At 40.1% G+C, this 26,118-nt stretch overlaps 1 protein-coding gene across 1 annotated transcript in view; it reads left to right on the top strand.

Annotated features, from left to right (window-relative positions):
* The first annotated feature begins 462 nt into the window (after positions 1–462).
* The window catches only part of MED27 (mediator complex subunit 27), a 1,926,959-nt gene continuing 1,901,303 nt past the window's right edge, over positions 463–26,118 (top strand). Inside the window, exons 1-2 of the mRNA XM_044058476.1 lie at positions 463–719; positions 1,195–1,339. Coding sequence (XP_043914411.1) covers positions 517–719; positions 1,195–1,339 — 348 coding nt within the window. The 5' untranslated portion in view covers positions 463–516. The remainder of the gene's footprint in view (positions 720–1,194; positions 1,340–26,118) is intronic.

The following is a 26,118-nucleotide window of genomic DNA, read 5'->3' as shown; positions in this document are numbered from 1 at the left end:
GCTCCTCATTAGCACTGTTCACGAAAAATCTTGATGATTGGATGTAAGATAGGAAATTCACCCCGGATCACTTCTGTGGCTCTTCTCGACAGTGGCACAGGAAAATAATTTTCTTGGGTGGCGAAAGCCAGGGTACCTTTGGCTAGGCCCTAGGGCCAACAGCCTAGTACGTACCTATGAAAATCAGGGACAGTTGAGAGGTATGCCGCTAACAATGTGTCGAAGTTGTACCATCTAACGTAATACTATCGCTATTCAGTGTCCTTGATTTTTGCGAGGAAAACTTAAGATTTACGGTACAACAACTGAATTTTAAGCATTACTGCACAGATACGCCGAACAAACTAATTCTAGAAGACCGTACACCCATCCTAAAGCAGCTACTACACCAGCATGACCACAAAAGGCGCCAAAACGAAACTAGTAGTAAACGTCGGGACGCGAGACATCACGTGGTGGTATGACGTCAACTGTTTTGTTTCTGTTAAACGGGAAGCCGCTTGAGCTGGAGAAGATATGGCTGATGTCATGAATGTTGGTGTTAATTTAGAGGCATTTTCTCAAGCTATTAATGCCATTCAGGCTCTCCGTTCCAGTGTAACCCGAGTTTTTGACACTCTCAAAGATGGAATGAAAAACAAAGAAACATTAGAAGACAGGGAAAAAACCTTTATTTCGGAGTTTCAGGATAACTTGCATGCTGTTAACAGGGATTTAAAGTGAGTGGTCCAGTTTTAGGAGATACCCGAATCATTACTTGACCCTTGCCATTTACCGAATTAAGTTTGTTATAGCACTCGGCGTTTGCCATTAAGTTGGCAGCTTCAATAGCCGCTGTTAAGTCTTTTGCAGATGCTTGTGATGATCATATACAGTATATTGCTTTACACTACTCATGTTGAACTAAAACCAATAGTTACAGCTTTTCCATTTGTAAAAAAAAAAAAAAAATATTCACAAAATCAAAGACAAACGTTAGTAGTACAGATTTCACAGTAACACTTTATGCAACACTGCAGGTAATGCTTACGTTAAAAGGACTCTAAACACAAGTATTTTTGTCATTCTTTCCTCCACCAACCACAGCCCGAGTTTCTTGGATCATGCCCTATTTTTAATGCACACTGTCCTGTCAGCTAACTTGTAACTTAATCGATAATTTCTGTTTCTCAAAATCTTTGTTGCTCTTTTCAGTGAATTAGAGCGACTGAGTAACTTGGTGGGAAGACCGTCTGAAAACCATCCTCTTCACAACAGTGGACTGCTGAGCCTAGATCCAGTGCAGGACAAAACTCCTCTCTACAGTCAGCTGCTTCAGGCTTATAAATGGTCCAATAAGGTAGGGCATGCATATGCAGTTTTCTGACTGATGATAACTTCTAGAAAAGTAAACACTGAGATAAGCACTTTGCGTATTTTGTCAGGGGGGCAAATGTGTAGCTTTACATGTCTTAGTAAATAGCATGGTGCAGTCTATCTTGCAGTTTATTATTGTTTATACCATGACCTTTAACCTGCTTTCAAAAGTAGCACAACATGCCATGTTTTAATGTCTTTCTTCGTTTTTTTTTTCAGTAAGTACCTCTTTCCCCTTTCTGTACTCTTCCTTGCTGCAAATTGCAGTGTGTAACAAGTGCAGGATAGATTTTTCTATTTGATTGGAAGTTTTCAGGAAATATTTTTCTGCACTTTACTTTTGGAAAATCTTTTCTTTTAGATGAGAAACCATAATCATCCAGTTTGTAGGTGTGGAAGTTCCATAAACTTTACTGAAATATACATTTCCTTAGGAAAACACCTGTCTGAATTAGCTTAAAGATCTTGTAGAGCCCCTCTTGTGACTTATGAAGCACTTAGAATTTAGAGAATCTTGCAGTGTACCTTATTTGACTTTCCAACTTGAGCATATGTTATAATTTTGAAAATGGTTCTGGTTAACATTAATGTAATTTACAGAAAGTATCTGGAGGCTTGGGAGAGGGGTGCTGCTTAAACAAGGAGAAGGGTGGCTGTGTGGGGAGATCTACCTTAACAGCTCCAAAGTACCCAGTTCAGTCCGGGCTTGTAGACATTTGTCTTTTTGGAGTTTGCATGTTCTCCCCATATCTGTTCATGCTTTGTTTGGGTTTTCCATAGCTCTCTGTCAGCATCCAAAAACGTACTGGTTGACTGTCTGTGCTAAACTGTGCCTGTATATTTATTTACTTTTTTCCTTGTGTCACAGGTTGTGGTTGAAAAAGGTCTATGGGCCATCCCACTTACCCGGTTAACAATTTTATTATTATGTCTTTATTCATTTAACATTTTATGTTGCTTATTGTGTTATTGTTATGTGTGTAATTTAAGTGTTCCTTATGGGGAAGGCTGATGTCTTCTGCAGAAGGTTTAAGTTGATCTGTCACAGTATAAGTGTAGTTATGCTAGAATCCATTTTGTAAAACTTAATCCTCACACACCGACTACTTCATGGGTTAATTAGTGACAGGCAAGGGAAGATGCACACACTTTTTAAATCAAGCTGTAATTTGACCAGCCCTGAGGAATAAAGCTCTGATTGTGTCCCAGAAGCTAGAGGAGCCAGCCAGAGGCGGTATAGGAATGACCAACCAATGCCATCCCATCCTTGGGGAAGGTAAGAGCAAATTGAGCAACTCCAGCCCGATGAACACCCTTTGAGGGAAAAGTTTGGAAGTGAACTTTGCTCTGGAATTTGGGAACATGAGTCCAGTGAAGGAGTGCTTCCATGAGCACAGCACTGTGGTGTTGTGAAAGTATATTCCAGTTCCAGGCTCATAATAGTGGAAATGATGTCATGCTTGCTGAGCAACAAGAAGAGGGGTGTAGGCATAGCTTTCAAAAATGCCAGCACTCACCAAAGATGATGCCATAGAGAGATTCCGCACCTGTGATTTACTCTTTTCCCGAAGGGAGATCCAGTTTGGGTGGCATGCTAGATTTGTGGGCCAGAGGGGGAAACTTATGGTCATAGCTCTGCTGAGGCACTAAAACATAATAAAGCAGGGCTAAAGTCAACTGACCTTAGAGTCCTTGTGACACATGCTGCATTTTGTTTGATGGCAGATATGCATATTATATCATACCAGCATCTGATATGATCCTTATTTAAATGTTCATGTGGGTTTGTGTATTGAAAGCCTTGATGTGCTGCTTTTTAAGTAATCCGATAAAACTTTGAATGAAGCACAAATATGTTTTTTGTATTCATGTAAACACAGAAATGAAAGTTGGAAGTTACTAATTTATTACGAGATTCGGAATTTATTACTTTGTTTTGGTTGTATGACATAACTGTATTTGCACTTTGTATGGTGCTGTTTGGGTTACTTTCTGTCAGTGCATCTTATGCAGGTCAGTAATTCGCATTAACAACTGCGATTTCTCGTATTATTGGCTGAAACTGCCCATTGACAGTAGATACATTTTCATGTTGTTGTTTATATGGTTTATGCAGAATCTTTTTGCTGATGGGTGTACTAATAAAGTACAAATGTATGAATTGAAATATAGAATCACATATAAGTTTTAAAGTTGGATTTGGTGATGTAGTTAGTTTTGCCATGCCATTATATATTGCTGTCTTATGTAGGTAGATGTATTAGCAGTTAGATTAATATGCTGGAAAGCCCAGTGTAATAATTATATTTTTGCATCAAAGGTATAAACAAATTAGTAACAGTGAGTTTGTTAATTTCCGTTTGTTCAAAGATGGTATAATTTCATTTATTTCATTTGGTGTTATTGTGGCTTTTGGTGAGGAGAGGGCAGCTGTGTAAGAAAGAAATCATCTTTCTCCACTTAAAATTTGTTTCTGTGTTTAGACCCTTACACACCTTTCTCTTTATGAAACTATCTCTGTATGAGTCTTCTCCCCAGGCATAATTATGGTCCATTGGTTTAATTGCTGAAGCTTTCTTTGATATTGGACATGCATTTTTCAGTCTTCAAGGTTAAACGTTTATGCAAGTACTGTAGTAAATTCTTGTGACGTTTTAAGCTGCATTGTGTTTTGACAGGAATTTAGTCCATCTCGTCATGTGTATGCATATTTCCTCTCTATTATATTTATTTATTGTCTATCTGCTCCAGTTTCAATGCCTGGTATTGGGCACTTTTAGGAAAACTTAAGTTTAATGTAGTAGTAATGTAATGTAATTTAGTGTGTCAGACTGTGGTTTCTCTGATTTCACAGTTGCTCTATGAAGCCAATTTCTGAATAAAGTTGAGTTGAGAATTTGAACCAAGATATTGAGAATCTTGTCAATTGCAAACATGCCTTTAGCATGGTAGATAATGACAAGTGCCTCACTCGGTGGCTTTTTGGTATTTTTGAATCCAGATGTGGTTTGGAATAAGACAGCTGTTTGTCTTTAGATCCAGGTCAGAATTTAGTTCCTCAAAATGAATGTTAGTTCGTCAAAATGATGTTACATTTTGTTTGTATAAAATAACTTTCCACGCAAGGCACAAAGGTTTTTTTTTTTCCTTGTTTTGCATATGGACTAAGCTTGTATGAAGTCTGTGTATTGAAAATTTGGTTTGAAACAATTGAATATACACAAAGTTATGAGTGCACAATTTGGTGACTATATCTTTGTCTTTGGCATTTTTAGTTTTGACCTAAACATATTTCTTCATATTGGCTAATAAATTTGATTGTGCTTAACACTTAAAGAACAATTATTGTTTTTAATACCATGACTGATTTTCCTTTAGCCTCATGAATCGTACATTGAAGAATTTATCAGTAATTAGATTTTATTGAGAAGATTTATTATGCTCCATAAACTGCAACTGAGGATCCCTTCACTTAAGTACATGTTTCAGAAGGAAGACCTTTGCTTTTATTTATATATATGTGTTGCAGGCTGTGGTATTTGCCATTTAGTTTTACTGTAAAAAATATTCTGATAATTTTGATAGTGAATTCTAGTACATTTGCACACAGAGAAGATGAATATCATTTGTTTACATTTTAGTTAAAAAAGTCTGGTATGGTTGTGCTTCAGTTTTTTATTGCAGCCATAATGTTGGTGAACAATTAGGTTACGTGGATAATATACAGTAAAAAGCCTTTTTATGTGTTCATGTATACTAAAAAAAAAAAAAAAAACACAGACAGAACACACTTCCGTGGTCCTCAAGCGTAGTGTGCTGAGACGTTAACTTCAATATACAAAAGAATTAACTTTTAAAGTGCACTTTTCAAAATAAAAAAAACTAAGAATTATAGTAAATCAGTCTTATTAATGAATTTGGTGCTTTCGTTCTTAAAATAACATGGACTTCATCAGAGTTAACTCAGCAATATATTCTTTTAAATACCTAATTCACACCAAAAGACATCCAGTCAGTAATTCTTATTCATTAAGGAACTATCTAAGCTACATCCCCTAAAAATAAATACTGTATTTATAATCCTAAGTAAATACTGTTATAAAAAACTTTCATGAATATACACAATGTGATAGATATGCCTACATAAAACATAAACATTAATAATCTACACTAATTAATTATCTGCCCTAAGTTTCAAAACTTCCTTTTTTGTATGTGGTTTTAGGGTTCATTCCTAACTTTTCCTTGTATTCTAAAGGGAATATAACTTCCCATGTATTCTTTAAAGTAGCCATCATGCCAGCTACCGTATTACACCCCACAAACATTGTCCCCATTTTTTTTTCATTTATATTATCGCTTTTATCCCTGTTCATTCCTAGTTGCAACTTAACATCACTGTTACTATGTTCCACAAGGATAGTGGTGAATTTTTCAGCCTTTCCTCTTATGATTTCATTCTTAATTTTTAGTAATAAGGATGCTGGATAGCCCCTGTTCTGAAACATCTGCAATAGTTTCTCCAGTTCAACAAAATAATTCGTCCTCCGAAACTAATCTTGAAAGGCGGACTGTCTGGCCTTTTATTATATTTTTCTTTTGATATTGAGGTGACATCTGTTTATAAGAGGGAATTTGAGTATGTTTCCTTACAATAAATGTTAGAGGAGTATATGTCACAGCAATGTTAAGTTGCAAGTAGGAATGAGTAGGCATTAAAAAGATAATATAAATGAAATAATGGGAGGCAGTGGTTGTGGGGTGTAATACTGTAGCTGATAAAGTGATGGCTACTTTAAAGAATACATGGGAAGTTATATTCCCTCTAGAATACAAGGAAAAGTTAGGAATGAACCCTAAAAACCACAACAAAAGGAAAAAACATCAACAACCTACAATATTACAGTATAATCACAGTGGACAATAAGTGGTGTACATTCTAAAATGACAAAATGTGGCTGCTGTAAATTTTGCAGATATAGTAATGATGGACCATATGTAATAATAGATGGATATGGAAAAACTTTAACTTGTCCAGGTAGATGCAGTTGTAATTCTAAAGTGATAGTTTATCTTGCCAACTGTTTTTCTTGTCGTCTTTTACATAGGCAAAATTATTCAAACTTTGAAAGAAAGTGAGAATCTATGAGCACCTTTAAGAGATTAAAAAAGGCAAACAGAGTAATGTGTTAAACATTCGTGCTCTTGTTCAGATTTAAAAAAAATGTATATTTTTTTGTGATTGATAAGGTGAATATTTCAGACAGAGGTGGGGACTGTGAAACAATTCTTTAACAAAAAGAACTAACGTGGCAGTTGCGAGTGAATGTTACAAAAAAGCCAAGATTTAATTATTCTGTATCACTGCATAGTGTGTTGAAACTTAGTGTAGATCATAGGAAGTTAATAGGTTAATGGCCCTGGGGTCCTTACAAGCCTAGCCAAGTGTTTATCCCCAGAAAGAAACCTCCGTCAGCACCTGTTGCCCCTGTCAATGGGAGACACAGGTGGAACCTCTGTGACAAATTTGTGTTTTCCCATCCACTTATCAAGGTTGCACTTGAAGAGGGACAGCGAGGTACTTTGTTTGACATGTATGGGAAGTCTGTTCCAGAGACTGGGCAGCCTCTGGGAGACGAAACCTACCGCTACAGTAGATTTTGTTGATGTTGCATATTAGATTCAGACCTTTCAAGCTGGTAATGTGCAAGTAGTTAGACTTACAGATATGGAACATCTCTAGTAGGCAGGGTACGAGATTTCCCTGTAGGTGAGACACAGAGCACCTCTGTGCAACCTGTATGATACTGAGTACAGTGATAGTGACTTGAGCCTGTCCGCGTGGGACAGGTGTTGGAGGCCATTGATTCTCCGTGAGGTATTTCTGTGGCCTTTCCAGTTAGTGCAGATGTTTGGAGAGGTACTTACCAAGCGGGGTGTTAGACTCAATTATTGGTCTGATGAGGGAGGAGTATAGAGAGGGAATAACTTCCTTTTTTCTGGATGCATTACCTTTACTTATTGAGGTGAACCAAGTAAAGGCTTTATGTAAGTATATGTATCACATTAATATATTCATGAACATTTTTTATAATAATATTTATTTAGAATTTTAAATACAGTATTTTTAAGGGGTGTAGCTTAGATAGTTTCTTAATGGATGCAAATTACTGATTGGAAGTCTCTTGTTACGAATTAAGTATTTAAATGAATGTATTGGCGAGATAGTTAACTTTGAAGTCCATGTTATTTTAAGGACAAAGTCCTTGTTAATAAAAATGGTTTCCTATACGTTTTTATTTTAAAAAGTGCACTTTAAAGTTAATTCTTTTGTACTGAAGTTGGCGTTTTAGCACAGTATGCTTAAGGACTGAGGAAGGTTGTTCTGTGTTTTTTCAGCTATTTGTGTTTCAACCTGGCATGTGTGTTCATGTGTACTCAGTTTGATTTCATGTTTATCACTGTTGGATAAACAGCAGATCCTAACTTGCATCTAAATTACCTCACAGCTTTACAGTCTAGGATTCCATCTTTATTGAAATTGGCATGTTTTACATACAGTGGATATAAAAAGTTTACACATCCTTGTTAAAATGCCAGGTTTTTATGATATAAAAAATGAGGCCACAATAAATCATTTCATAATTGGGGTAGAGAGAGGTGGGCAGATGTATGCGTCTAAGAGAGATAATGTTGATTGTATAAAGTAGGAATTAAACTGTGTAGGGGTAGTGTCTGTTGTATTGTCTGTTTTTGGAGAGAGAGTGCGGTCTTGCTAGGGTGTAGTCGTTTATTTAGCGATGATGTTTGCCTTGTAGGTTGGTATAGTATCTTTGCTAATCCTGATTGCCATGGAGTTTTGTAAGGGTTTTACTACTTTTATACCAATTTTTACAGGCTTTATCCCTTTCTGTCATGATTTGTTTGTTTCTTTTGTCAACCATGGTGCAGGGTTACTCTTTTTTTTTTTAATTACGTACTGGTGCTAGGTAATTTAATTTCTGTAAGAATATGTTATTAAAGTGTTGTGCTGCACTATCTGGTGGTATTGTGCTAAGTATGTTCCAGTTATATTGTTTTAGTGTTTCATTGTAAATATCTTTGTTGAAATTGATTGTATTTCAGATTTGATTATAGATAATATGTTTATCTAGGTTATGGTGAGTTCCGATAGCATATGTTGGTATGTGGTTACTTATGCTATATGAAAGGCACCTTACTTTTGTTAGTTTCTCTGTTTTTTTATAAGAATCCAGTCTAATGTTGAGTGTCTCCCTGAAGTTTTATTGATTCTAGTGTGTGTAGTTATAATTGTCTGAAGTTGTACAAGTTTATGGATTGTGTGGGTAGTGGAATTTGAGTTGCCAGTCTATGGTCAAGTCTCCAAGCATTACAGTTTCATGGTCAGTTTGTTGAGATATCCAATATAGGATGCTTTCAGCACTATCCGTGATATTCTGTGGTGGTAGATAAATTGCTGCCAAACATATAGTTTTCCTGTTTTTGATTTTTAGGAGTGTTTTTAGAAGTTCACCATTGTTAAATTTGGGTATTTCCTGTGGAAGTAAGGTAGCGGTTGGGGAATTTTTACCGATAATTGCTACACTACCTGCATGCTTTTTTTCCCCCATCATGCTAGAGTATATTGTATCTTGGGGTGTGATCTCATTATGCTTTATTTCTTTTTTTAATCAGGTTTCATGATTATGACAACATCAGGAGTGTATGTGGGAAGGTAGGCATGTATGTCATGGATTTTATTGCACATACTTCTTAGGTTCATATTTAGCAGGGTGAGTTTGGGTTCTGTTTTTTGCTGAGATGTATTAGGTGACTGGTTGGTTTAATCTGGGGTTGGATGTGATGGTTTTAACAGTGAGACCAGGGTTGGGATGAATATTTCCACTAATTTTTTGAACTAATATTTTACAGAAGGAAGAATGTGGCCAGTTATATTTTGGTCTTGGTTTGGTTTTGATCGTAAATTTGGATATAAATCAGATATGGTTTGTTTGTAGAGAGAGTCTGTTATGGAGAAAGACAGGCTGGGTAGATGTTAATATTCTCTGTGAGGACTTATTGAGGTCCTAAGTATTTGAAGGAGGTGGATTTAATAATTGGTGATGAAGGCTAGTAGAGTGAGGAGAAAAAGTAAAATAATCTGATTTAGGGGCATCTTATTTAATTTGGGTTTTCTATTTGTTGTAAAATAAGGATTAGAAAATGTTAGGAGGAGGGTACTGGGTTGGTTGTAGAGATGTAATTTGATAGTTGTAGGACACAAGGATTAAGACAGAGAGTTGTTGTTGTTATCTTTCAGTCTTTTCCTGGTTAGGGGTCGCCACAGCGGAACTCCGGTCCGCTAATGATTGGCAGTAGATTTTCACGAATGCCGAGGTGCCAGCTCGAAGTTCAACCTTCAACAAAGGCACGACCATTTACGCATGTCTTTCGAATGCGCACCCAACCACGGGGAGGACATGCAGACTCCACACAGAAGGCACTCCCCACACTCCAGCCGAGAATCGAACGGGGGGATCTCTTGCTGTGAGGTAACAAAGACAGAGAGTCTTGGTGGTAAACAAGAATGGGAGTTACTATTGGGAGCAGCTCTGCTGATCGCTTTCTTCTGGAGGGGACTGATGTTATTGGTTTGAGGAATGTGTCGGTGGTGCTATGGAAGTATAAATATAGATTGAGGGGTGGGTGGCAGTTGGGGGTAGGGGTGCAAATGAAGCGGGTTGAAAACTTGGCAAAGAGACAAGAGAAAAAACAATCAGTGACTTAACTTAAACAGCCACAAATCTGCTGAGTGAGATGAGTAAAAGGAACAATGCAGTTTAAAAGGCCTCTGTGCTAGTAGATGAAAGTCATGATTTTGTTGCTCTAAGACACAGTTTTAGTAGAGCTAATCCAGTATCACCTTGACCTGACTAATGGTGATAACAATAAAAAATTGCACTTGACTGAACAACTCTGTAATATAAGCAGGTTACTGTAGAGTTTGAAGTGCAAAGTCCAAAGGCTACCAACTCCCACAGATCATCAAAACAATGAGAAAATGTAAGCCAGAATGCAGTAGTGAAACCGTGGAAAATGACTGGCTCAGAACTCAAAGTGGTTACACAAGAAGAGAAATCAACAGTGGACTGCTAAAACAATGAATTGAGCAATGTCAAAGGAGAAAATACCAGTGGGGCTGCTGTGGTCTAAGAAAAAGGAGCTGGTATAGTGTCAAAGTTCTTTGTTTTAGGCTGCCATAATATTTATAATTTACATAAAAATATAACCCACAGACTGGTGGTCAAACTGCTGACTTCACTGTTGCATACATATGGGTTTACTTTAAGAATACTTTTATAGCAAAATAAAAACACACAGAGAATATATTTAGAATGAACATTGAGACACTCCCACAAGAAACATGCCATCTTTCATCATATGGTCTGAATGAGTGATATGCATTAAGCCCAGTAGGGAAGGTGTATCATCAATAAACTGGAACCAGGTTTCTTGAATTGTTTGTTTTCAAGGGTCAGGAAGGCCTCAAGGATAGTTATCTTCATATTTAAGCTTTTGGCATGGAACAGTGTTAGATTAGGACTGACTTGATTTTGGATATTTTAGGTTGATAGGAGGTAAGTGAGTGGTGCATAGGAGACTGACTTTCCTCTAAGAGAGGCACTGAGGGTTAGAGCATATCACTGCCAGTATGTGGAAGCCCTGGGGAGGAATAGGTTCAGGTCATCCGTGGTGAAGAAGGCAGGACTGTTTGCCATCTCCTTCCAAGATGGCAGTTACTGAATACCCGTGGAATGACACTACTGAGTCAGTTGTTGGAAGTCTGTAAACAATGCCATGATACAAGCAAAAAATAACAATGACTGCAAGATTTGTTTTGAGAGTGCGTTCCTCCCACATACACATTGAGGGTGAAGGATAAAGCACTCGGTCATATCTCCCAAGTTAGAATATGTAAAGTTGATTACTGCCACGTGTGCAGTGGCCAGGTCATTTGCATCTTGTGGGTGAAGGATAAAGCACTCTGTCATATCTCCCAAGTTAGAATATGTAAAGTTGATTACTGCCACGTGTGCAATGACCAGGTCATTTGCATCTTGTGGGTGAAGGATAAAGCACTCTGTCATATCTCCCAAGTTAGAATATGTAAAGTTGATTACTGCCACGTGTGCAATGACCAGGTCATTTGCATCTTGTGGGTGAAGGATAAAGCACTCTGTCATATCTCCCAAGTTAGAATATGTAAAGTTGATTACTGCCACGTGTGCAATGACCAGGTCATTTGCATCTTGAGGGCGAAGGATAAAGCACTCGGTCATATCTCCCAAGTTAGAATATGTAAAGTTGATTACTGCCACGTGTGCAGTGACCAGGTCATTTTCATCTTGAGGGTGAAGGGATCAGAGTCGACTGCTGAAGTCAGAAACACCAGCATCTGCATGACTGCTTATTGTCACTCCATTTTTGCTTTGCTTGACTGTGGAGTTATCTACGAGTAGGATTTTTTCACATGAGGTAGCCTAGGAGGGCTTAGAAGGATCAGATGTGATGGTGCAGGGGTGTGGTGTGTTCTGACAGCTGGGTGATGTGACAGTTTGCCTGTAATTTAAATCGGTATCTACATCTCTTACAAAGAAGACTCCGTGTTTGTTATCCATAATGGGCTGTCCTTGAGCGTGAGGCTGTTACTGCATCGCCTCAGGGTACGTGATGATAGCAGGCTGCCAACAGAAAATGCGTGGGCAGACTATGGTCCCTCGACATGTAGGATTTAGATGGCTGGATTTAGTTGTAATAAGTTCCTGATTCTAGGCAGACCTACACACAGTAGTAGTAATACTTTGGATACTATGTAGACAGTAACTAGATGCAGCAGTTTACAGTACTGTGCAGACTGTGATATGGGAGTAATAGCTTGGGTACTATGCAGACATTACTAAGGTGCAATAGTACTGTTTTGTACTGTGTGTGTGGTTACATAGTCAGTGCATATTGTGTTTATAGACATACTCTCAGAAAAATGCCTCTGGATGCACACAAGGGTGAGCAGTAACACTGTAATACTTCAGTACTGACTTAAGAGTATCAGAACAGTTGTACAAGTAAGCATTTGGCACAACAAACCATAGTTAGCACAGAGGATTAAAGCTCTGAGATGTTAAAGAGCTGATTCCTGTAGTCCAGAGCACAGGCTTTGATTCTTCACACCGCCATTTGTTATTGTACGAATCTGAGCAAGCCGTTTAACCAGGGTTTTCCTGAATCACCTTTCAGAAGGAGCATTTGTGCCTAGTTTGCTTACGTGCTTAACAAATGTATAAATATGTTTATAAAGAAAAGTACCAGCACTTATGATAAAAATGCGTAGCAGAGTGACAGTGAGAAGAGATGCAGTACAGAAGTTTATAAGTGATGTGGGGGGATATAGCCATGGGAAAATACTCGAGAGATGCAGTACAGAAGTTTACAAGTGATGTGGGGGGATAAAGCAGTGGGACAGTACTTGAGAGATGCAGTACAGAAGTTTACAAGTGATGTGGGGGGATACAGCAGTGGGACAGTACTCGAGAGATGCAGTACAGAAGTTTACAAGTGATGTGGGGGATACAGCAGTGGGTTAGTACTCGAGAGATGCGGTGCAGTACAGAAGATTACAAGTGATGTGGGGGATACAGCAGTGGGTTAGTACTCGAGAGATGCAGTACAGAAGATTACAAGTGTCTTTTTTTTGCCATAATGCCTTTTTTAGGCAATGCAACCCTGATAAATCTTCCAACATAATGAAACAAGCAAAGGAAAATATAAATGTATTGCTGATCAGTGCTAGTTACCTGACCAAGAAACTTCGCTCCCTACAAGCCCTTCCCACCCTGGAAGACATTGATGTCCGTATATTGACTGAGACCTGGTTTAAAATAGTAGGGAGCACTCCAGCTGTGCAGGGCTGTAATGTCTTCCACACACTTAGACCAGCTACTGCTCAGTAGGAGAAAAAAGGTGGAAGTGTCTCAGTCTATATCCAGAGGAGACTTGCATCAAGACTGGTAAAGCAATATGATGCATTATAGTTTGCTCATGTCCAAATAACCATCAGAAAGGTCCTGCACCATGTATTAGCCAGCTACAGAACTCCCTTTTTATGACAAAAGGAAAGCCACAACGTCTCTGTAGAGGAACTAGAATCTCTTAATATCAAACTAAATACAATTTTCCTAGGTGATCTAAACTATTCATCTGTAGTCTGGGAAACCCATACCACCACTAGTGCACAAACACAGATTCCTGGACTTTCTCAGTACAAATGCCCTGGAACAATTGGTCAGAGTATTCACTAAGGGCAATAACATTTTTGATCTTGTCCTTACCAATATGGGAGTATTGTGCACCATCCCTTGCATATCTTCGGCACTTGTCAGGTCTGATCATAACACAGTCTCCTTCAAAATAAAATTTGAAACCAGAGATCCCTTCCACCCAAGGTGCCTTTAATTTCTTTAACATAATACCTATTGCCAAGTTATAACATTGGCAAGCTTCAAATCCCCACCAAACTCAGTTAACTCCACTGAATACACTGAAATGTACACCACCACACTATACCAGTATGTAAACAGTTGCACAGATGTAGCTGTACCCCATAGGAACAAGTGCAGGGCAAACCCCAGAAACAAACCCACATGGTGGAAATATATTATCAACAAGCTTTATAATAAAAGGAAAATTAATTTTGACCAAAAGAAAGAAGAGTAATTCCCAGAATGTTAGCGCCTTTGTCACTGAAATAAACAAAACAAATCAGGAGCTTAATAAGCCAAGTCTGAGGCTAAAATAGCTATCCAAGCCAAAGACAATCACAAGGCATTTTTTGTTATGCTCGTAATTTCAAAAGCACAACACAGAAATGTGCTGAGCTGATTGTTTACAATGTTGTTACACTAAGGCTGAAGATGGAGCGAATCTACAGGCTGATAAATTTAGCTCTAACTTTACCTCCCTCTCCCCTCTCTGTCCCTCAGGATATATTTGAACCTGGCTTACCTCCAGTTTTCACATAAGGCCATGTTCTAAAAGTGCTATCAAAAGCTAAAAATACTGCATTGATGGGTTCTGACAATATCCCTGGATGCATCTTAAATAGCACGAAGCACAATTTAGCCACACACTTAACAACACTGTTCAATCTCGGCCTGCATGCAGGTTTCGTACCAAGCAAATGGAGAACAGCTGCAGTCATTTCCCAGCATAAGGGAGGACCTTCTACAGACTAATAAGTCTGACCAGCCTCATATGCAAAGCTGTAGAAAGATTTGTCATGGAATTAATCTAACAAGACATGGGGAAACTCCAAACACTGGACCCATCTCAGTTTGGATTCGTCCAGAGTGTCACCTATGTCTCTTTTGGATAAGGGCAGTCAGTGCTGATCATAGACTTGTGTTCCAGATATAGACCATACAACTTGGTCAGTAAGGGAAGAAGGGTATGCCATGGCTAGGCTTATAAAGGCCCTAAGGACAATAGCGTAGTAACCTCCTATGTTAACCTAGGCACGTCATGCCTACTCAACCTGGCTGGATTTTTTTTTTTTTTTAAGGTCACCAAAGCAATGGATGAAGGCAAAACAGTAAACACCACATACTTTAACCCAGCCAAAGCTTTTGACATAATTCCCCAATCGGGCATAGTAGAAAAGCTAAAAGTGTGACCAAACCTCCTTGTGTCAGCCACTGAGTTGCCAATTGGCTCACAGATAGGATGCTGATAACCCAAAATAGAGAAAGTTACCTCCACAAAGAGACATGTCACCAGTGGAGTCCCCCAGGGTTCTGTGCTGGGACCACTCATATTTGGCATCTACTTTTCTGAAGTAAAAGCCAGTACCAAAGGGGTCTGGCTAACTAAATTTGCAGATGACTCCAAGTTAGGAGTAGTCTCTGAATCCCAAATGACTAAGCCATCCTGCAAGAGGGTTTGTCCCAAACGGATAACTGGTGCCAAAATCATGGACTAAAACTAAATGCCAAAAAATGCATTACTGTATCCTTTGGGAAATCATCTACCCCAGGGAGCTACTACATTGACAGTGCACCTCCAAGAGTAAACCCAGTTCTTTGGGATTTGGGAACTTATGTGGACAATGACCTAACTTTTGACCAACATGTGTATTGATGTAAGAAAGTCCTTCTGTATTGCACAGCTTATAAACAAAGGAATTGCCTAAACCTAGGGATGTCATTGTCCCCCTTTTTACTTAGCCGACATTAGGCCAGTCACTGAATGTAATGCCCCTTTGGCATGTATCTTTCCAGGCACCTGCAATATTTGGAACACCCAAAGAGATACTTTACTAAAAGGATACAAGGCCTTAACAACATGTTCTACACAGACCGCCTCAAAGCCCTGTTACTATACTCCATGTCCTACAGACGGCTAAGATGTGAAGATACTTTACTAAAAGGATACAAGGCCTTAACAACATGTTCTACATAGACCGCCTCAAAGCCCTGTTACTATACTCCGTATCCTACAGACCGCTAAGATGTAGGTATCTGGTATACAAAGCATCCCCCAACCCTTTACTGATGGATTTACTGCACATCAGCAAGTCAAATGGCATTAGAAATACTCTGTCTGGGGTTCTAAACCTCTTCTGCAACATCAACAAAATGGTTTGGAGTGACAGTTTATATCTTGCAGGGGTACCGCTTCTGTGGAAGAGACTCTTGCCCATGTAAAACATAGTTCATCCCCGTCCATGTTGAAATGTAGCTTAGATCTATGGATGGGAAATGGAAAATTTACCCCAGGACTTAACCCTGTACAACTAATGGACAGAGGCATCTCCTAAAAGCTTTAGTCTGTGCATGGGTCCCCTCAAATTATCTATGGTATGATCCAAGTTATTCTTATTAGTGGTAATATATAGTACAGCTCATTTCAGACAAATTCAAAGGTACTAAATGCAGCAGAAAATAAAGCAATGAACCAATATACAGCCAATAGATACAAAGAGTGCTAACAAGCCATAGCAGTTAAACGTGCAGAACCCTGAAAAATTCCCTTCTCTTACAAGGGTAAACTGAAAGAGGAGTTATAAACATAACGAATACCACTTGCAAGCAGCACAGCTTCCATATTCTCTTAAAAAATGTTTTGAAAAGGCACTTCCCTGGTGCTGTATGGATCTGAAGGTAGTTTGATCCAGTAAATGTGGTTAAATCTTGCTGATTCATCTGCTCAGGTATGTTGCTTGTTAGCTCAACTCAAGCAAGTGCAAAGCCATTCAGCACAGCAAAAAGAAAAGCAAAGACCTGTCCAACAGAAAACAAGGAATGCTAACAAGTCTCCAACAATTAAACACTTAGAACACTGCAAAACATTCTTCTTTCACTGTAGTAAATGCAAGCTGGGTTGTAAACATACAAAATACAGCTAGCAGACACCACAGTCTTAATTTTAGCTTAAAAAGTTTTAAAGAAAAAGGCATGTCCCTGATGATGTGGGGATCAGAAGGTAGTCTTGTTTAGTAAATGTGGTCTAATCTTGAGAATTTTCCACTAATGCTGTTTGTTTTTGCTCCAGAAGACATTTCAGAGCAACCCTTTATTTATATGGTCGTGAATAATTCTGGCTTAATCTCCATGGATCTCAACTCGTCACAATTTTTTTTTTCTTTTTTGGCCTGTTTGAGTTGGGAATCAGATAGGAAAGCTGTAAGTTTTGTCATTTTATTGGAAATCGGTTTTCCTGTCTTAAGTGCGTGTATAAACATGTTCCCCTGCCAATTATGCAGTGCTGGTTATTAGTGCCATGTATAGACACAGACAACCAGAAGCCACATTGTCTCTATAACAACAGGTCTGAAACTGGGACAGTAACTCTGCGAGTGTAGAACAACTACTTTGAGTGCTGAGTGGCATAGAGCAGCTGGTTTGCATATTGAGCAGGACTGCCTCTTGAATTTAGTGTTATATAGCCTAGTGTAGTCTCCAAAAGCACCCTTAGTTAGCCCCCTATTAACCTCTTGTGCACCATACCCTTATGGCTCACCGAATAAAGCACCTGACATCATGGATATGCACTTTCCCAATTTCTTCACAGTCACTTTGTCACAATATACCCATATCCATCATTGTAGCAATTGTCTAATTTTCACTTGCAACCATTCAATCCCCAGAAAAACCAATGCAGTATGTGAGAGATGTATATACAGAATGTCTCTGGAGGCAAAGTTCTCATGTGCAGACACTCATAATAACATTCTGGTTGTCAGAAACATGCTACACCCACCACACACAGTACACACCCCACAGATGTACTTGCTTATGCTGAGGCATTTAAATGCAGTCTTCCCAAACTCCAAAGACATCCAAGACATCCCACCTGCAAAAATTATCCTCACAAACCTGAAAGCACTCAACAGAACCACCACCCAACACTGAACATACAGCCACACTCAGTGGTGCCTCAACTTCCCAGCCCATGAGACAAGCTGATACACAACTTAGGACTCTAGTTGTAGGTGGACTCCATTGTATGACATACTGATGCTACACTGTCCAGGCTGAACAAGGAGAAAATAACGATCAGTTGTTTGTCAGGGGATGGGATCAACCAAGTTACACATACACTTAAATCATTGCACCACAGGTACCAGTATGATTCAGTCCTAGTTCATGTAAATGACCTCAGACATGCCTCCCTAGATTATATGAAGAGTGACACTATGGAGCTCTTGATCTGTGGGCCTAGCATTGAGCAACATTCTACCTTCACCAAGGATGATGTCACAATACGAACAGAAGATGATTGACTTTAATAATTGGCTTAGATTTTGCTTCTGCTGTAGGGGAGTACAGTATTTGACAGTGTGGGAAGGCATATTTAATGAGCCAAGTTACTCCGCCATGGATGGTGGTTCACTCTAGGCTTTTTGAATAATGGCTAAAACATTGTTCTCCCTCATAGAATCTTTCTTAGGGAATGCCAAATTGACAAAACTTCCAACACAGCAAAATCTACCTACAGAAATCTAAAAGTGCTACTGATCAACATCAGGAGTCTAAATAAGAAACTCCATTCCCTCTCAAGCTGTCTTCACCTTGGAGAATACAGACACCTGTACAGTTAGTGAAACATGGTTTAAAGCTGCAAAGAGTACCCTAGCAGTGCAAGGCTTCAGTGCCTTCCACACATTTAGACCAGTAACTGTACATAGTGACTAAAGGTAAAGGTGTTGCAATCTACATCAGTAACAAGCATACCTCTAGGCTGGTTTCAACAGGATGACACAGTAGAAATGTTAGTCATATTCATCAGTGCTTACAGTATTCTTAGCTTTATGAGTTATATCCTACCAAGGATATAACAGCCTACTAGCTCCCAAAGCTTCAGAGCATGTTCTACATGCATCAACCATCAGGCATCTTGAGCTGAGTTGACTGAAAAGGCAAGTTTGGGCACCAGGCCCTTCAGAGCTTTTCTGCCATTGAAGAGAGCTCTCCTCTGTGAGCTTTTGAGGACTGACATTTGGCTTGTACTGTTCCTTTGCTGGATGAAGGGATTGATAAAGGGTTTTCTGATTGAGTCTGAGGAGAGCTCAGTTTCTGATCCTCCATGTCTGAGGTAACAGACTGTCATGTGACTTAACTGTACTTTTAAATGTGAGTGCACTTTTGCCCTTCAGTTTAAAAGTTGTTTAAAGTAATTGAAAAACATTTTTTTTCCTGTCGAGAAATTATATTTATTTTACTTTTTGGGACTAGAAAAGTGTTTTTACTTTATTTTTCTGTGAAAAAGTGATTTTTAAAGACTTCAAATTTTTACCAGCTTTTGCTGTTTGTTTTCTGAAGAAAATAGGCATTGTTTCCAGCCATTGACCATGGAACAAATTACTGGTCCCTCTGTTGGCCCTTCCAGCTACAAAAAGAAAAAGTTAAGCAAACAGTCTTTGCCACCACAGTAGGCTAGCAATTTGCTTCAGCCATAGGTGGATGACTCTGCTGTGGTCATGACTTGTTCTTCAGACCACTCATCTTTTACCCAGGATCCCTCTGGTCTAACACCTACAGCCTGTATGGACCAGGGGTTAGCCACATTCTCTGTAGCTTTTGGACTCCTCTCAATGGGCAAGAGAGAGACACTCTTTTTAGTCCTAGGGGAGGTAACAGGGAAGGCTTCCCTATTTAGTCAGAATGTTGTGCACATTCTTGGGGAAGCTGCTGTTGCCATTAATAGCACTGTTGGGCCCTATTTTTCCTGTTAAAAAGAAACAGAAAACTAAACCTGTATTTACTTCTCAAATTTCTGTAGACAGGAGTAGGTTACTGGGTCTGACTAAGGGTTTAATTCAGGTTCAGGCTGTTAATCCTTCTTGTAAGGTGGCTTCTGGTAAAAGAAAGAGGGGTACCTCTTTTCCTGAAGTGGATTCAGAATTCTGAATCTGGAAAGTGGAGTGCTATGAAAAAAATCTCAGTCCCTCAGAAAATACTATGAACTATTACAGAAGGAATGTCCACAGCCATCACCTATTCCCTTAATTTTGTCAGCTGTGCTGGAGGGTGTGTGTGGATATAGTAGTGGGTGTGGATGTGCGTCACTACCTGCAGGTTTCCCTCATAGTCAGCCTGCTGCCCCTAAAATGACAGCTAGGATGTAAAAGGTTCCTGAGTCTTTTAAGTTTCTATACACTCCTCCTAAGGCTGACCCAGCAGCTATAGGTTTAGTTAATCCTTCAGCTGCTAAAGCAGGGGTGCCCAAAAGGTGGCCTTAGGGCCACAATCTCGCCCACCAAAGCATTTTATGTGGCCCTCTGTATGTCCTACAACTAACTGTTTTGAATGGACAGATACTTGCTGGGCATGGTAATATGGTTCCCCAAACCTAGCCAAGTATGTTAAGTGGCCCCTAAGCCAAAAAGGTTAGACAGCCCTATGCTAAACATTGTTAACTCCAATCCTACTATTTCTGATAAGGAAGGGAAGATTATTCATAACTTGTGAAAAAAGTGTATTCTTCTGCAACTTTGTCTTTCTGAATGTTGAGTTGTCATTTGCCAATGTTTGTTCTGACTTATTGTAAAAGTATGACTGTTTGTTTTATGTACATTTTCTTCTTGTGAGGAAGAATCTGCTTTAAATAATTTAGTTTCTTCCATTTTACGTGTCACATCTCATTGTGTACAGTGTGTATGACTCAGTTAATACTTCTTCCATGGCCACTGGTATTTTTTGAGGAGGTTTGCATGGCTGAATTCTCAGAACCCCCAGAGATGATGTGAAAATTAGATTTTAAATTCTTCTTTGGATGTTGTATCTTTCGTCTTTTCCCGGTTAGGGGTCGCCACAGCGGAACTCCGGTCTGCTAATGATTGGCAGTAGATTTTTACATACCAAGTTGCCAGCCCTGACGCACAACCTTCAATGAAGGTATGCCCATTCACGCATGTCTCCACACAGAAGACGCTTTAGCTGAGAATCAAACAGGACAACATCTTACTGTGAGGCGACAACGCTACCACAGCACCACCATCGCATACTAAATTCTTCTTTGGATAGAGTTTTAATTTTTGGTTCCTTTGCTGCAGAAGTTATCAGAAGGCGTGATGAAAGGGATAAATTGATACAGGGAATCTATAACATTTTTCAGCATTAGTTTTACAATTTTTCTAAGGGATTCTATAATCCCTCATTTAATTTGGCAAAAAAACAAAATAAACAGTCTCAACAAAATGCGGGTAAACAAACATTTAAGAAGTAATGGTGGGGGGGGGGGTGTCAAAATAATTCAGGAGCCTCCCACAATCAAGGACAGTCCAACAGTTCAGCATGACTATTTAAGGGACCTTGACCCCCCCCCCCAGCTTGGCATACTGTTTTCCATGCTAGAAAGTCTGAATCTCCTCTGTTATCTTTTGAAACCGTATCAGACAGATGGGTTCTGAATATCATTCATCAAGGTTACAGATGGCAGTGGGAGAAAATCCCAATTCCTCATCCATCGTCTATCGGCTGTTGAGGGGAGATTGATGCCTGACATACAGGGTATTGTCAGACCCCACTCTGATGGACCTCCTGCATATCCACAGCAAACAGCACCAGAATAATCCATTCTAAAGATGTAAACCTTGCCTGTGATATAAATAGGGCCTGCTGGAGAGACAGGTATGTATCTCAGAGACTACCCCGTTTGTGGAGCAGGCTTCTCATCCATGTAAAGCAGAGTTCCTCCCTAACCCATTTCCAGTGCAACTTGGGACAACTGGATGGGGACCAGGAAGTTGATCATATGCTTGGCACTTATGTCTCTAATGTATACAGGCAACCTGTAAATGTTTCATATCCCAAGCCCCTTTGTGTAAATGTGTCATTTACCAGTTTCCCTGCTTGTAAATGTTTAATCTCCCAAGCCCCTACTTACATTTACCACGGGTACCAGAACTTGTCACAGATGTGGGATGCGTGGGTAGTCTTAAAAAGGCCCTTGTGGTCATTAGCCTAGTAAACACCTGTGAACCAGGCTGGGCTCGTCTTTCCTGCTGTTCTTTAATGCATGCTGTCCCAGGGACTGTTAGAACCAGTTCCTCCTTCCCAGCTTTGGAAAGTGTTTTATTCACAGATGTTTCTAGTACCAAAGAAATTGTTTGGAGACCAGTTCTGGATCCTTCTTTCCTAAACCTGTTTGCAGTAGTGCCTAAGTTCAGAATGACGCCACTTCACAACTTGTTACCTCTTCTAGAGTTACTAGGAAACTTGAGTGAGGAAGATTTAAAAGATGCTTATTACATCCCTATTCATCCAGACTTCAGGCAGGTCTTAAAGTTTTGTATGTCTGGATCACTTTTATCAGTTCTTTGCCTTGCCCATTGGACTATCCACTGCACCAAGAATGTTCACAAAATATCAATCTCCAGTTGTAACGCATTGCAGGCTGCAGGGTGTCCATATTTTTCCACAGTTAGACAACTTGCTTATTTTTGCAGAGTCTTTTTCAAAACTGTCAGGATTCTGTCACTTGGGTGAGAGATGTCTTACACAAGCTATGATTCCAAGAGAACATTCAAAGTTTGTTGACCCTTTCCCGCAGGATTATGTTCCTGGGGTGTCAGCTAGACACCTCAGTTCAAAGAACTTTTCTTGCACAGGAAAAAATAGATCTGTATATTGCTCTATTTGTAAGGTTTTTCCACTCAGACCTCGGTCACTGTGAGGGAAAACCTCAGGATTTTGTCTCATGGTATCTGATTCTCATGATACCTAGCCCTGCCAAGACTCAACCCGAGTGAGATATAGTGATATCTGAAGTCTCTTGGGTCCTAGCACCAACATCCTTTTCTTTTTCAAATTGAGTGCTGGGGTTTTGTCAAAAGAGAAATCACTTGGTGGAGACAGTAAATTTCCCTAAATCTAGGTGTCCCCTTCTCCCTCCCATTTCCAAAACAGTTAGTCACCACAGACACCTAGGACTTTGCTTGTGGAGCAGTTTCAGGAGGTATAAGGTATGTGCAACACCAAGGACAGACGCAAGCACATAAATGTAAAAGAGATGCTTGCACTCTTTGAACTATCTTTGGTCACTGGGCCTCTTCAGACAATATCATAGTCATGTGGTACATAAACAAGCAAGGGGGAACCAGATCATACCCCTTCTGCAGACTAGCCATGTTAGCTTGGGATCTAGCTTCACAGCACAGTCTCACTCTACAGGTATCCTACATTCTGTCAGAGCAAAACAGTGGGCAGACAAGCTGACCAGGACAAAGGTAGACCCTCATGAATGGAAACTAGATAAGGGAGGTCTTCCAAGATTTTATCCATCTGTGGGGAGTTGTTTCCATCTTACCCCTGAGGTTGTGACCTTTAACATAGCCATGAAGGTGGTAATGAGTATACGATTCCACCACCCTTCTTTATCTGCTTACTTGCCATTACAGTTGCCTCATGACAGCTTTTGGAATTTGTTTCCAACACTTCACACTTGATTAGGGATAACTCCTCATTTTTGGTTATGATTGCAGAGCTTGTTGTGGACTAGGTTACTATTGATCTGTACATCTGGAAATACAAAACATACTTGTCATTTACAGAGCATGAAATTTATCTTACTTGCTAGTATGGTAGATCTCACTAGACATGAATCCCTTTTTAGGGGTGACATAATTGACATTCTTGGTCATATAGTAGGCAAATAGAGTTTAACAGAATCAAATGTTAATATGTAGCTGGTTCACAATTCATAGCCATACTCTTCCTCATTAAATTGCCAAAACAGCCCTGTGTGGCCCTGACTTGCTTATTAATACCAAGAATTGTGATGCAAACATGTTACCATGTGCTTTGTTGGCTTGACGGATAACTCTGCAAAATAATTATTCCCCTCTGGAACAAATGCCTTTTATTTTTGTAAAGTAAAGCACGTTACTCATTATCTTTAAACCTGCCTTGGATGGATGACTGGGAAATCACAAGGTACACCAGGGCTAGGATGTTATGGATGGGAAATCACAAGGTACACCAGGGCTAGGATGTTATGGGTGGGAAATCACAAGGTACACCAGGGCTAGGATGTTATGGATGGGAAATCACAAGGTACACCAGGGCTAGGATGTTATGGATGGGAAATCACAAGGTACACCAGGGCTAGGATGTTATGGATGGGAAATCACAAGGTACACCAGGGCTAGGATGTTATGGATGGAAATCACAAGGTACACCAGGGCTAGGATGTTATGGATGGGAAATCACAAGGTACACCAGGGCTAGGATGTTATGGATGGGAAATCACAAGGTACACCAGGGCTAGGATGTTATGGATGGGAAATCACAAGGTACACCAGGGCTAGGATGTTATGGATGGGAAATCACAAGGTACACCAGGGCTAGGATGTTATGGATGGGAAATCACAAGGTACACCAGGGCTAGGATGTTATGGATGGGAAATCACAAGGTACACCAGGGCTAGGATGTTATGGATGGGAAATCACAAGGTACACCAGGGCTAGGATGTTATGGATGGGAAATCACAAGGTACACCAGGGCTAGGATGTTATGGATGGGAAATCACAAGGTACACCAGGGCTAGGATGTTATGGATGGGAAATCACAAGGTACACCAGGGCTAGGATGTTATGGATGGGAAATCACAAGGTACACCAGGGCTAGGATGTTATGGATGGGAAATCACAAGGTACACCAGGGCTAGGATGTTATGGATGGGAAATCACAAGGTACACCAGGGCTAGGATGTTATGGATGGGAAATCACAAGGTACACCAGGGCTAGGATGTTATGGATGGGAAATCACAAGGTACACCAGGGCTAGGATGTTATGGATGGGAAATCACAAGGTACACCAGGGCTAGGATGTTATGGATGGGAAATCACAAGGTACACCAGGGCTAGGATGTTATGGATGGGAAATCACAAGGTACACCAGGGCTAGGATGTTATGGATGGGAAATCACAAGGTACACCAGGGCTAGGATGTTATGGATGGGAAATCACAAGGTACACCAGGGCTAGGATGTTATGGATGGAAATCACAAGGTACACCAGGGCTAGGATGTTATGGATGGGAAATCACAAGGTACACCAGGGCTAGGATGTTATGGATGGAAATCACAAGGTACACCAGGGCTAGGATGTTATGGATGGGAAATCACAAGGTACACCAGGGCTAGGATGTTATGGATGGGAAATCACAAGGTACACCAGGGCTAGGATGTTATGGATGGGAAATCACAAGGTACACCAGGGCTAGGATGTTATGGATGGGAAATCACAAGGTACACCAGGGCTAGGATGTTATGGATGGGAAATCACAAGGTACACCAGGGCTAGGATGTTATGGATGGGAAATCACAAGGTACACCAGGGCTAGGATGTTATGGATGGGAAATCACAAGGTACACCAGGGCTAGGATGTTATGGATGGGAAATCACAAGGTACACCAGGGCTAGGATGTTATGGATGGGAAATCACAAGGTACACCAGGGCTAGGATGTTATGGATGGGAAATCACAAGGTACACCAGGGCTAGGATGTTATGGATGGGAAATCACAAGGTACACCAGGGCTAGGATGTTATGGATGGGAAATCACAAGGTACACCAGGGCTAGGATGTTATGGATGGGAAATCACAAGGTACACCAGGGCTAGGATGTTATGGATGGGAAATCACAAGGTACACCAGGGCTAGGATGTTATGGATGGGAAATCACAAGGTACACCAGGGCTAGGATGTTATGGATGGGAAATCACAAGGTACACCAGGGCTAGGATGTTATGGATGGGAAATCACAAGGTACACCAGGGCTAGGATGTTATGGATGGGAAATCACAAGGTACACCAGGGCTAGGATGTTATGGATGGGAAATCACAAGGTACACCAGGGCTAGGATGTTATGGATGGGAAATCACAAGGTACACCAGGGCTAGGATGTTATGGATGGGAAATCACAAGGTACACCAGGGCTAGGATGTTATGGATGGGAAATCACAAGGTACACCAGGGCTAGGATGTTATGGATGGGAAATCACAAGGTACACCAGGGCTAGGATGTTATGGATGGGAAATCACAAGGTACACCAGGGCTAGGATGTTATGGATGGGAAATCACAAGGTACACCAGGGCTAGGATGTTATGGATGGGAAATCACAAGGTACACCAGGGCTAGGATGTTATGGATGGGAAATCACAAGGTACACCAGGGCTAGGATGTTATGGAAGGGAAATCACA

This window comes from Protopterus annectens, chromosome 16.part0 (genome assembly GCF_019279795.1).
Source record: "Protopterus annectens isolate FY-2018-M chromosome 16.part0, PAN1.0, whole genome shotgun sequence".
Classification (NCBI taxonomy): domain Eukaryota; kingdom Metazoa; phylum Chordata; order Ceratodontiformes; family Protopteridae; genus Protopterus; species Protopterus annectens.
Note: the sequence above shows the minus strand (reverse complement) of the source record. Positions and strands in the feature narration are given on the sequence as shown.